The 14,221-nt window shown below is 32.3% G+C and overlaps 1 protein-coding gene across 1 annotated transcript in view; it reads left to right on the forward strand.

The window, feature by feature from the left end:
• Positions 1-14,221, forward strand: part of pkd1a (polycystic kidney disease 1a) — a 100,238-nt gene that overhangs the window by 32,729 nt on the left and 53,288 nt on the right. Inside the window, exons 8-11 of the mRNA XM_051117977.1 lie at positions 995-1,172; positions 7,203-7,417; positions 9,808-9,929; positions 12,294-12,441. Coding sequence (XP_050973934.1) covers positions 995-1,172; positions 7,203-7,417; positions 9,808-9,929; positions 12,294-12,441 — 663 coding nt within the window. The remainder of the gene's footprint in view (positions 1-994; positions 1,173-7,202; positions 7,418-9,807; positions 9,930-12,293; positions 12,442-14,221) is intronic.

The following is a 14,221-nucleotide window of genomic DNA, read 5'->3' on the forward strand; positions in this document are numbered from 1 at the left end:
TGAGATGAACAAAATATGAATATAGACTAATGACCTAGAAAAATTATTCATATGCATAAAAATTAATCATAAATAAACAGTGTTTTGTACAGTGAATTATTGGCTATTTTTGTTGTTGCACTGAAATCTCAGTGTTATATTGATGTACATTTTGTGGTCATGTTTTCTATTTTTTTTTTTTTTTTTCAGCATTTTCAGCAGTTGTTGTTTTGCATTAATAAAATAGTTAAAATCAGCATATGAAAATTATGTCTGAAGGATCATGTTACACTAAAGATGTTAAAATAAATTATTTGTTAATTAATAGTTAAAAATAGGAAACCAGTTTTAGTCATCATTTTAAATTAGAAGATTACAGTTTTTACTGTATTTTTATTCCAATAAATGCTAAATGCTTTGAACATTTTTATGTGATTCTTTTAAAAACTTTTATTATATACACTGCCATTCAAAAGTTTGGGATCAGTAAGATTTTTAATGTTTTTTAAGAAGTCTCTTATTCTCATCAAAAATATAGAAAAAAAAGGTAATATTATGAAATAACAGAATATATATACAATAACAGTTTTCTGTTTTAATATATTTTAAAATAGAATTTATTTCTGAATTGCAAAGCTGAATTTTCATCAGCTTTCATCAGAATTTTCATTATGTGACACTGGAGTAATGATGCTGAAAATTCAGCTTTGCATCACAGGAATGAATTCTATTTTAAAGTATAATAAAAAAGAAAACTACTATTTTAAATTGCAATAGTATTTCACAATATTACTGTTTTTTCTGTATTTTTAATCAAATAAACACAGCCTTGATGAGCAGAAAAGTCTTCTTTAAAAAACATGAAAAATCTTTTACTGATCCCAAACTTTTGAACAGCAGCATGTGTTCAAAAACATACATTCATATATTACAGTATATAATATTATAATATCATTTAGAATAAGAATTATGGTTATACATGATATTTATAAAGTCAAACTTTCTCACCCTTTAGCGGAGCCGCTGTGTTTGCCAGATGCGATTCATCATGCTGACTCATCCCGCTGTTTCCTGTTGGTGTCGGAAGAAGTCAGCTGGTCAGACGCTCGTCGGAATTGTTCAGCACGTGGTGGGGAGCTCGCCGTGGTACATTCCCAAACCGTACGGGACCTTCTGGCCCCTCGAATCACACAGTGAGTCAGAAACTGTACAACTGCTAGAAGTGCTTTTTCAACTGTTGTTCCAAAATCTGTATTCTAAATTCCAAATTTCAAAATTTAAAACTTCAAAATTCCAAATCTAGCTTGATTATCTTGTGACTTTGTATCGGAGGATTCCATCTAGATAGGTTATTAAGTTACTTCTACTGCCAATGCAGCATTTTCCATTGAGACCTGTGCCGCTTTTTAAACTCTGCTCGCTTTTTATTCACTCTTGTCGAGTCCTCTAGAATTTGATTCTGAAACGGCAGCAGAGCACCATGGGAAATGCCTTTTAAAGTCACTCTCAGTGCTGCCCAGTTCACGACCTTCAGCAAAATGAACTGAAAATGTGTGAGTTCCTCACAGGAACAGACAGAAACGCCAGAACATTCAGAACCAAAGACCAGACGCAAACTTGATGAAAGTTCACAAGGACACCAAAAAATGTGTCTTATAATGTCTTATTAGAATATTGAATTTGTGAAACCATTACACACATACAGCAAACAAAAAAATATTCCAAAAACCAAAAAATTGAAATTAAATGAGTTTTTGCTTAAAAAAAAAAATGCCAACAAAGAAAAAGAAGCTTATTTCCGAAGCTTATTTAAATTAAGTTTCTATTTTTTCTACTTCTGAAGGAACAATTCATCCAAAAATGTGTTAAAGATGTATTCACACTCAGGTCATCCAAGATGTAGATGAGTTTGTTTCTTCATCAGAACAGATGTGGAGAGATGTAGCAATACATCACTTGCTCACCAGTGGATCCTCTGCAGCGAATGGGTGCCGTCGTGAGAGTCCAAACAGCTGATAAAAACATCACAATACTCCTCAAGTAATCCACACCACGCCAGTCCATCAATTAACATATCGTGAAGTGAAAAAAAGCGTGTTTGTAAGAAACGAATCCATCATTTCATTACGCTTTATTCAGTGAAAAAGTCCATTCCCTGTTTTCTCACATCAAATCCACACACATATTTGTTTAAAATGTTTTGGAGTGTGTTTGCTTGTAAACGATGTTTGATCTGTGCGTATTTCTCTCCTGATTCATACAGGTGACTTTTTCACTGGAGAAAGCAATATCATGAACAGATGACTCAAATTTTAGCCATAAATAGCAGTTTGGTAAATTAGTTTCGCACAAACACATAGCTTTTTTACTTCGCAAGATGTTAACTGATGGACTGGAGTGGTGTGGATTACTTGTGGATTATTGTGATGTTTTAAGCAGCTGTTTGGACTCCTACGGCACCCATTCAATGCAGTGGTGAGAAAGTGATGCAATGCTATTTTTCCAAATCTGTTCTGATGAAAAAACGAAGCAAAATGTTCTGACATTTCCATTAGAAAGACAAACATGTTTTTTTTTGCAATGTACAGCCTTAGATTCAGCGTGTAATGTAATTCATGCACATAATGAAAACTTCAGCTTTTGTCTGTTTCATCTTGTTTGTTGTTTTCATCTTTTCTCTCTCTTGTTGTTTGGTCGTACATTGAGCACCTTGTCTCTGTGCACCGGGAGCAAAGAGATCCATTAATAGCTTATTTTGTTTTCTATAATGAAGCCGCATGTTTGCGTTCGGAGATGGAGCTGATGTTCACCCTTGGTCTGTGTGTGCTCATCATCTCCCAGAGCCGAAAATCAACTTTTTATGACTCTGCCGAGCATGTCAACTGTAAATCCTGGTTTGTTTTCAGAGTTCATGTCCATGAAATAATCTGTATTTATTACTTTTGCTTGGACAGAAACTCTGACCACCAAGTCTTGCGTTTCTTAAGTCAAATCACATAAAATACAATACGGATTGTTTTAAAGCAGCACTAATGTTGCAAAATGAATCAGTTATGAAATTATTGTATTTTCTGAGCGCCGCTATGTCGAATGAGTTACAGTTTCATATCATGGTTAATGATTTCAAATGGACCGGCTCGTAAACGTCATGTTAAAAAATAGCTCGTTTAGACATTATTGGACTAAATGGGAAGTCCTGTCTGAAGATTGTTATCGTTATTATTCATCAGCAGTGCACAAAATGTGTAGAACCTAAATTGCACAGTTGATACTTACAATTACAACTTAATTATGACCGATTTGCTTCCCCCTGATTGTTTAATTGACTTTTCCAGCTCATGGAATCATTACCCACTGATAATAATGACATTGTGGAGGTGTTCATGTGTGCTAATCTTGTAAAAACGATCATCCCGGCGTGTCCTGAAGGCAGCATTAGCTCTGATGTGGACCTGATATTATGCTGATAGTCAAACACAAACAGATGAATTAACTCTGGCGGTGCTTCTTCCTTTTCCATCATACTTTAGTCTGAAAATAATCATTCTCATATTTACTAATATATTGTTTATAAATAAACATTTACACTACCAGTCAAAAGTTTCTGAACAGTAAGATTTTTAATGTTTTTAAAGAAGTGTCTTCTGCTCACCAAGCCTGCTTTTTTTTATTCAAAGTACAGCAAAAACTGTAAAATTCTGAAATATTTTTGCTATTTAAAATAACTGCTTTCTATTTGAATATATTTTAAAATGTAATTTATTCCAGTGATTTCAAAGCTGACTTTTTAGCAGTTCTCCAGTCACATGATCCTTCAGAAATCATTCTAATATTCTGATTTATTATTATTATAATGTTGAAAACAACTGAGTATTAATTAATTAATTATTTCAGGTTTGTTTGATGAATAGAATAGTCTTTATTGTCACTTTTGATTAATTTAAAGCATCCTTGCTAAATAAAAAAAATGATTTAATCAAAAAATCATTTCTTTCCCACAATAAATAAATAAAATTATACTCCAAAATTTTAAATGGTATAGTGTATAATGTTGCAAAAGCTTTTCATTTCAAATAAATGACAATCTATATTCATCAAAGATTTTTGAAGGATCATGTAGCTTTGAACACAGGAATAAATTACATTTTACAATATATCGAAACAGAAAGCAGTTGCTTTAAATAGTAAAAATATTTCAAAATGAAATTTCAATAAATGCAGGCTTGGTGAGCAGAAGAGACTTCTTTAAGAAAACTTCACTAGTAGTGTAATCTTGATATATACTCACTGTTATGTTTTTTTATGATTTGGCAGAATATTTATTTGTTATTTATTTATATGTTTTCATGTGTTTTTAATCATTAAACATGATTAAGAATGATCTTTATTTATCCATTTATTTAAAAGTAAAAAAAATGATAGTTTGCATCAATATTTATGTATTTAATAATGACTTTTTAAAAAAAAAAAACTTATTTATTTATTTACATTTTTAAATGAGTAATCTAAAAGGAAGAGCATGTTCCTTCCACAGTAGTTTTTAAAAGCATCTTGGGAGCTTCTTGGGAGAAGCACTTCATATTGGAATCTAGACAAAGAAGAAGCTCAAATATAAAAGAGCCTTTATTTGTTTTGCTCAACACATTATTACCATGTATTCATGCAGTGTTTTCACGACTTTAATTAGAAAATGTGAAAACTAGAAACATAATTAGTGTCCAAACTCTAGACTCTTTTTGCGATGGAAAGTTTACAGGTGTGAATACACACACACAAACGCACACACACAGTGGTGTTACACATCTGCTGAAACACAGCTGTGGAAATACGTTACACTCCAGGAGGGAGGAGACGCCAGTTCTATGTGTTTATGTGTGTTTATCTATGCGAGTGTGTGTGTGTGTGTGTGTGTGTGTGTGTGTGTGTGTGTGTTTCCTGTCTTCTGTTCCACACCCATCATTAATTTGAGGGCAGAGCTTCCACTGACCAGAGCAAGCGAGAATGAGAGAGAGAGACCGAACGAGTGTTGGAGGAAGTGTGTTTTCTCTCTCTTAACCTGCTCCAGATGGACCACATACCCCAAACACACACACACACACACAAATGGTCTTATGTAAGAACACACAAGTGAACAGACTTTTCATCATACACTTTTTATTGTTTTTTTTTCTGGCGCAAAGAGTCGCGTTTTTTGTCCCTCTCTTTCCCTCCTCATTTTTTCTCTTTCGTTTGTAGTTTTCACAGATGTGAGCTGTTATATCCGTGTGTGTGTGTGTGTGTGTGAGTAATAGGCCTGTCAAAGGCTGTGGTGTTATTACCGGTGGTCCGTGTGGGACCTGTGATGACCAGACCCTCCCTCTTCATCCGTGAATGCAAAAATCATACAGTTGGATAATTACAATAACAGAGAAAAAGTTTGACAGTCGAACAGAATGATCTACATGGTATTTATTGCCTTTTGTGAGATTATCCATACATAAATTATATGGAAATGAGTTTATTAAGATGAACGTCTTAATGTAAAACAGCGGGTTGGATTCACAAAATAATCTTAAGAATTAAATTCCTTTTAGCTGCCAGTTTCTTCTTGTTTTTTAACTTCAGAAAAAAGGATATGTTTATTCACAAAAATACTTAATGTTTTTAAAAAATTTAAAGTCAAAACAGAAAAGGAATTCAAATAAAATTTAAAATAAATAAATAATTTCTTAAAGTTAGATAAACGCCAATTAGTTTTAAATCCCTGAAGGTAAAGCCTGTCATTTTATTTCCAAAAAAAAAAATAAAAAAATATATATATATATATATATATATATAAAATATTTGAGAAATTTTTAAGAACTTTTCAAGTATCTGAACATTCGTAGGAATATCTTACAAAATGATCTGAAGATTTTTATGAGTCTGGTGTTATTTTGTATTGTTTTTTTTTTTTTTTTTTTTTTTTCTCAATTTTCATTTTTCACATTTACATTTTTTGTGTATTTTTGATTTATTTTTATTTATTTCCAGTTAGTAATTTTAGTGTTTCAACTTATTTATTTTTCCGGTTAGTTGACAGCGCGAAGTTTTTCATTTTTGTTTAGTTTATGTTTTTCATCTAATATTTATATTTTTGTATTAAGTCAGCTTTATTTCAATAAATAAATTTGTTAAAAATTTTGGTAATGCTTTGCAATAAGGTGTCATTTGTTAACATATGAACTAACATGAACGAGCAATCAGCAATACATTTATTGCACTATTTATTCATCTTTGTTAATGTTAGTTAATAGAAATATAGTTTTTATTGTTAATTCACAGCGTATTAACTAATGTTAACAAACACAACTTGTGATTTTAGTAATGCATTAGTAAATGCTGAAATTAACATTAACTAAGATTAATAAATGCTGTAGTGAATGTTGTTCATTCTTAGTTCATGTTAACTAAACTAGTTAACTAATAAACCTTCTTGTAAATTGTTAAAGTGTTACCAAACTTTTAAGTTAAGTATAATAACCCTAAATCTAAAATGCATTATAATATCAAGGACCACAATGGAAATAAGTCTTGCTACTGTATTGCCACTTTTTATGCCTAATAAAACTCAATTCTAAAACTTACACTAATTTCAAATGATATATCAAATTATTCAGTACATTTTTGCAGGAATTCTTGGAAGATATTATTGAACCGCTGTCATATGCATGACTTTATTCTGTTATTTTTGCACTGGGGCTATTTGGTCCCGGTTTCCATCACGGTTTTCATGTTTCGTTTGCAGGCAAATGAAACTTCAAAATGATCAGCGTCCCGTCGGGTTCAATAACACGTCGTTAAGGAGCACATTCCCCTTTCGGCTGCAGCTTTATTAGGGTTATTGAAGCTCTGAACACACTATGCATAAAACATTGAGAATGCATTCGCCTTGCATTAACATCCTGTGTGTGTTTGATTCAGACGGAAAAGTCATAGGAAAGAAACCACAGACGACATTGCTTTAAAATCTCAGTCATTGCTCCAGGATGTGCTAATGAGATTAAATGGAGAGCAAAAGCAGTAGTTGGGCCGCGAGTGATAATTCTGTCATCATTTATTTATGTCATTTCGATTCTTTGGAAAACAAAACAATATATATATTTTTTGTTTCCTGTTTTTTAAATTAGCTATTTCTTTGAGGCCCAGAAACAGCTCTGGGGTCTCATTTGTGACGATGCTGTTTGTGTTTGTGTGCGTTGCAGGGAGCGCGGCGTGTGGTTGGGTTTGAGTGATCAGTATTCTCCACGTGTCCTGCAATGGGTGGACGGTTCGGAGGTCCGGACGGGCGAGGAGGGCACGAGGGACCGGGCCACGCTGCAGCCTGGAAAAGTGTGCGTGTCACTGGACAGCACTGGGCAGCCCAGCTCACACCCCTGTACCGCCAAACGAGCGTTTGCCTGCCAGTTCACACGCCAAGGTAAACATCATCATACACACCTCAGATCCCATCATTAGAACTAGTGCATCCTAAATTAAAAAAAAGCTTGCATGTATTTGCACCGATTTGAGTGATTTCACAGATTTTTTTTTTTTTTTGCCCATCCATGCATGCATTTTTTTTTTTTTAATCGCAACTTCTTGCAAAATGAAGAAGAATGACATTTGCACTAATTCTTAATCTTTTTCTTTTTGTGCAATAATGGTAACTTGTACATTTTTTTTACGTCATAATCATAAATGCAGACTCATGCATTCACTCAAGCACACACACCTCTAGATCTCAAAAAGTCTACAGTTGCATCCTAGTTTGCATACTATATAGTATGCATCATTAGAAGTGGTGTATCCTAAATTAAAAAAAGCTTGCATGTACACTAATTTCAGTGGATTTTATGTCCATCCATGCATGCATTTTTTTTTTATTGCCCACAACTTCTTGCAAAATGGAAGAATGACATTAACAGTAGTTCTTTATCTTTTTTTGTGCAATAATGGTGACAAGTGGTACATTTTTTAAAGGCGTAATCATAAATGAATACTCATGCATTAAGTGCCCACCTCTAGATCTCAAAAAGTCAGTCGCGTCTCAGTTTGCATCTCAGACTGGTGCATCCCAAATGTTTTCAGTGGATTTTGTGTGGATCTGTGCGTGCTTTTTGAGCTAATATTGCCAACAAGCCCAATGCAATATGAATGAAGAGTGACATTTGCCCTAGTTCTTCATCACATTTTTGTTCACATTATTTTTGTACAAAAATGACAACAAAGGTACCACTGTTTTTAAAGGTAATAATAATAAATGTAAACACACGCCTCCGGATCTCATATATTTGATAACAATAAATAAATAAATAAATATATATAGAGAGAGAGAGAGAGAGAGCACAAAATAGTGGCAAAAGTCCAAGTTTTTTAATAAAAGGTAATATTTGTAAGCTCATGCATTGAGTTAAATGCAAATGCAAACTAACTTTGATATTTTTATATTTATAAATAAAAAAGAAATGTATTTTATAATACATTTTTATAATACATTTAATAATATATTAATATTATATAAATAAAATGACATTATTACAAAAGTTTATTTATGTAATTTTAATATATTAATATTAATGCTATATATATTAGATTATATTATTATTATTATTATTAATATTATTACAATACATATATTTTAATAATGTCATTTTATTTATATAATATTATTAATATTATTAAAATCAATATAGTTTATTAATTCAAAAAAATTATTGTGCTTTTTTATTAAAAGCACTTTTCAAAAGTATTGTTTATTCATATAGCATTTATACAGTATAGATTATTTCGAAGCAGCTTCAGAATAATAAAGATAAAGTGTTAATGTTGCAAAATTAGTTAATTATAAAACTAATTCAGTTGTAAATACTGCAAAACTCATACATTATAAAGTTAATTAAGCTGTAAAGCAGCTCTACAGAAAACTATAGTTTCATTTAGCTCAGTTTAAGTCAGTGTTGATTTAGTTTAGCTCAATAACAGTGTGTTGCAAAGTTCTTCAGTTATGAAACAGACTTTAGCAATGAAGCAGCTCTACAGAAGGCAATAGGGTCATTATCCAGTTTTGTTTAAATAATAAAAATGAGTTAATGCACCTTTTAAACTAAATATGACTCAGGCACTCTTTAGCGTGTGTGCAATGGGATGCGACGTGCATGTCTGATTATCACTAAGTAAGTTAAAATAATCTGTAAAACCAATATTCATGCTGCAGTCTGATGGGTCAGGGGAGCTGACCTGCTCCAATCATGTCAGTCAAAGCTCATGAGCAAAGTTCAAATTGACTCAGAATGATGTAAATCATATTGCATTTGAATTTCCATTAGAAATGACCTTACAGTGGCCGTAGCAAATTCAGCGGATGAGATGAAATTCAAATATTAAATTCCCAAAACACAGTCACTAAAAATAAAGTGCACTTCTGATTTGAAACGGTGCGAATATTATGTCACGGCACGTCGTTATTCCCTTTGCACCCCGGTTGAGCTTAATTCCCTTATTATTCTCTCCCTGATGTGATAGTTCAGCTTTTTTCTTTTCATTATTCAAAGTAGGGCGTATTGAACACCTCAGAACGCTGATGCATAGAAAGATCAAAACATGCACAGCAGCTCAAACAGCAGTCAAACTGCTCAAGCTGATTCGATCAGTAACGCTGCTGGTGTGTGTTTGTGTGCTCAGCTTTACATATTGAGAAAACTGAATTATGTGATAACGAGTGCTGATAGGACAGACGTGTTTGGAGTCTGAATGCACACAGGACACTCTTTCAGTTGCGTTAGGACGCCTGATAAGCAGCAGGAGATGAACATCTGTGTTTGTCTGCAGTGCGTGTTCCTGATGCCGGTGTGTATACGGTGGGCAGCGCTGTGTTTCATACCCACAGTCCTCTGAGCAGCCCCACAGCGACACACGCCTCTGTGCTCAACACACCCGCCAGGAGCGTTGAGGTAAACACACACACACACAAACAACTCCTCCAGAACTAGTGTAGATCTGGAAAGAGATTTTTAAGTTAACTTGTATTTTCACCAGGAAAAATTCTAAGAATTCAGTCCAGTGTTTTTCATTATAATGTTGTAAGAAGCCTGGTTTAGCTTAGAAGTATTTATTTATTTATTTCTAAAAATTCTAGGCAGTTAATAAAATTAAAATGCAATAAATAAAAAAAAATATATAAATAAATTCATTAATGCCAGGCAAAACATTTATCGCAATTAATAACATCCAAAATAAAAGGTTGTTTTGTTTGTATATTTATTATGTATATATAAATACACACACATGCATGGATATATTTAATACAAATGTTATGTTTATATTTTTAATATATTTTATATATATATATATATAATATTAATTATTTGAATGAAAATATATACATGTAAATAAATGTAAATATTTTCACAGTACTCACACATATATTATGTACACAAAAACATTTATTTTGGATGTGATTAATCACGATTAATCTTTTGCCCAAGGCTAAAATTAATATATACATACATACATACATACATATGTATTTATTTATTTATATCTAAAATTGTTTATATTTTCATCCAGACAAATTACAGGTGGTTAATCAAATTTAAAATGCAATAAATAAATAAATATGATAAATTAATACATGCATGCATACATACATGCATATGTACGTACGTATTTATTTATTTCTAAAATTCTGTTTATATTTTCATCCAGACAAATTCTAGGTAGTTAATCAAATTTAAAATGCAATAAATAAATAGAAAATGATATATAAATGAATATGTACATACATACATATGTATGTATGTATTTATTTTTAAAATTAACTTTATTTATATTTTCATCCAGAAAATTCTAGGAATTTAATCAAATGTAATGATCTTAAATACTTTGTAGTGTAATGTACAAAATAAAATAAAATACAAAATAAGTGTAAAAAAGTGTAGAACACAATACGTAAATAATTATTAATAACTTTTATATTTTTGTATTTGTATTTTCACCAGGACGAATTTTAAGACTCTAAATTGAAAGCTCATGTATTGTTAGCAAGAAATCTTGTAAGAGGCCTATTAGTGCATTGGTTTTGTTGAGTATTGTTATCTTTTGTTGTAAAATGCAATAAATATTCTAGTAAATTATTATAAATGTGTCCCTGGATCACAAAACCAGTTATAAGGGTCAATTTTTGAAACTGAGACTAATACATCATCTGAAAGCTGAATAAATAAGCTTTCCATTGTTTAGGACAGGACAATATTTGGCCGAGATGCAATTATTTGGAATCTTAGAGTGCAAAAGAATAAAAATATTGAGAAAATTGCCTTTAAAGTTGTCCAAATTAATTTCTTAGCAGTGCATATTACTATTAAAATTTACAAAATATCTTAATGGAACATGATCTTTACTTAATATCCTAATGATTTTTGCCATTTAAAAAAACGATAATTTTGACCCACACAAATTATTTTTGCCAATTGCTGCAAATATACCTCTGCTACTTAAGACTGATTTTGTGGTCCAGGGTCACAAATAATTCTGAATAGTGGAACGTGTTCCCTAGTAGTGAAAAGCATCTTTGTCAAACTCAATTAATGAAAGCCATGGCATTGTGTTAAAACATACAAAACAGCAGTAGCTTCAGTATCTCAAAATACTCAAGATGCTGCCTCATATTACTCAGATGACCATTGTAGATGTCATTTTGTTTTAGCCAAAGTAACCTGGCTTGTCCTTATTCTTGGACATTTTACAAGAGATTATGGAGGTGGAAATAGAATGAATTTAGCGATTTCACATCCATCAATAATACTGCACATCCAATTATTGTAGGTGCTTTTAGCTATTATTAACAAACCTTATCTGAGTCTGAAGCCGTGTGCTTTGACTCTGAGCGGTTATCTCGTGACTTCAGTAATCCCGCAGCTTAGTGTGATTCATGTGCAGACACAGTAACACTGCAGTATGTGTGAACAGTGAGCTATAAATGTACCACAGTGACTTTTTGTAGTAAATTGTACCTGGTGTGACTCATAAATCCATCCAGTATTGAGTGAAAATACAAACAGAATTCTGTTGACTTGTCAATCAATGTGCACATTATAACTGCAGTTAGTTTTGGCTCTTTTTGCACTTTAAAATGGAATTATTTTTGTTATAGGATATACATATTGCTTATATACCTGTTTTTGTTTTCTTTCGCTTCTATACAGAAATGTACACCAGCTTGGACAGACATTGTTGTGATTAATGTATGATCTGCGCTAAGCTTTGGTTTAGTGATGTTGTCTTGTTTACCTGTATGTGTGTGTGTGTGTGTGCAGCTGCTGCTGTTCCCAGGACTGAGTTTTCTGAGCGCAGGACGTCTGTCGTCTCTGGAGCTGATCACACAGTCTCTGAGCGCAAACACTCAGCTGCGCTTTCAGGTGTACCGACCGCACTGCCAGAGATTCACACACAAGCTGCTGCCAGGTACAACACACACTTAATCTAAATGAGGACATAGTGTACACTAGCGTTCAAAAGTTTGCTGTCTGTAGGATGTTATAATGTTAAAGTCTTTTCTGCTCTGCATCTATTTGTTTAAAAAATACAGTAAAAACAGTAAACATGTGAAATATTATTCTAATTTTAAATAAGTATTTTCTGAGTGAGTATATTGTAAACTGCAATTTATTCTTGTGATGCAAAGCTGAATTTTCAGCATCATTACTCGACTTCAGTGTCATCGTGATTTTTATCAGAAATCATTCTAATATGCTGATTTGCTGCTCATGAAATATTTCTGATTATTATCAGTGCTGAAAAGTCCACTCAAATAGACACTAGATTTATTTTCATAAACCAAAAGCCTGAATGCGTTCCAGAAACATCTGTAGAGTATATGGATGAGAAACGAAAAGGAATTGTAGTTGCTGGGACAGATAGTGGCTGTTCTGTTAGCTATGACTGATAACAGCACAGAGTCATCAAGGTCACTTTATACTGCAAAGACACCTTCTCGTCTGAGCCGTTACCCAAAAGCCTGTGCTGCTTCCTCCTGATCAATACGACATGAGCAGAGACAGAAGAATGACAAACATCAATCGATCCAACACAAAGAGATAAGCGACGCTGGCGCTGCAAGAAAAGAGCAAGCTTTAGGGGAACAAGAGACATTATTATTATTTATATTTATTTATTTATTGTGTCTATATATACTGTTACTAATACTTTAGTCAATTTCAAAACTGTGCAAACTTGAAATGTTTAGTTCACGTCCAGAATAAACATTTCCTGATAATTTGCACACACCAATGTCATCCAAGATGTTCATGTCCTTCTTTCTTCAGTCGAAAAGAAATGAAGGTTTTTAAGAAAAACATTCCAGGGTTTTTCTCTATATAGCGGGCTTCAATGGATATCAACGGGTTGAAGGTCCAAATTGCAGTTTCAATGCAGCTTCAAAAGGCTCTACACGATCCCAGCTGACGAATAAAGGTCTTATCTAGCAAAACGATTGGCCATTTTTAGGGATGTACCCATATCAAAATCTCACAATACAATAATATCTCGATCTGAAGTCCACAATATAATTTTTATTGCGTTTTTTTTTTTTTTTTTTAAGACGAATGAAGACTTGGAAAAAAAATTGTTTTGTACATTTTAAAGTTAAATTGTTCTATCTAATGCACTTATCTAACTAAGAAAACTTAAGTGAAAAAGTCAGTGAATTGACTTGTACCTGAACTTTAAAGGGGACTCAACCCTCTTTTTTATTTGTGATATACTAAATTACATTCACACTGGTGTTTTAGGAAGCCAAACAAATTAGAATATAATAATAATAACAACATTTTTATATTATTTGTATTATTAATTCTATGACAGTAATAGCCATATGTGACCCTGGACCACAAAACCAGTCATAAGGGTTTTTCAAAATCGAGATTTATACCATATACCATATACCATCATCTGAAAGCTAAATAAATAAGCTTTCCATTAATGTATGGTGTGTTAAGATAGGACAATATTTGGCCGAGATACAACGAATTGAAAATCTATAATTTGAAGGTGCAAAAATATCTAAATATTGAGTAAATTTGTCCAAATTAAGTTCTTAATTATGCATATTACTAATCAAAAATTAAGTTTTAATATATTTACAGTAGGAATTTTACAAAATATCTTCATGGAACGTGATCTTTACTTAACGTCCTAATCATTCTTGGTATAAAAGAAAAATCAATCATTTTGACCCATACAATGT

The sequence above is a fragment of the Labeo rohita genome, chromosome 1, assembly GCF_022985175.1.
Source record: "Labeo rohita strain BAU-BD-2019 chromosome 1, IGBB_LRoh.1.0, whole genome shotgun sequence".
NCBI classification, from domain to species: Eukaryota; Metazoa; Chordata; class Actinopteri; order Cypriniformes; family Cyprinidae; genus Labeo; species Labeo rohita.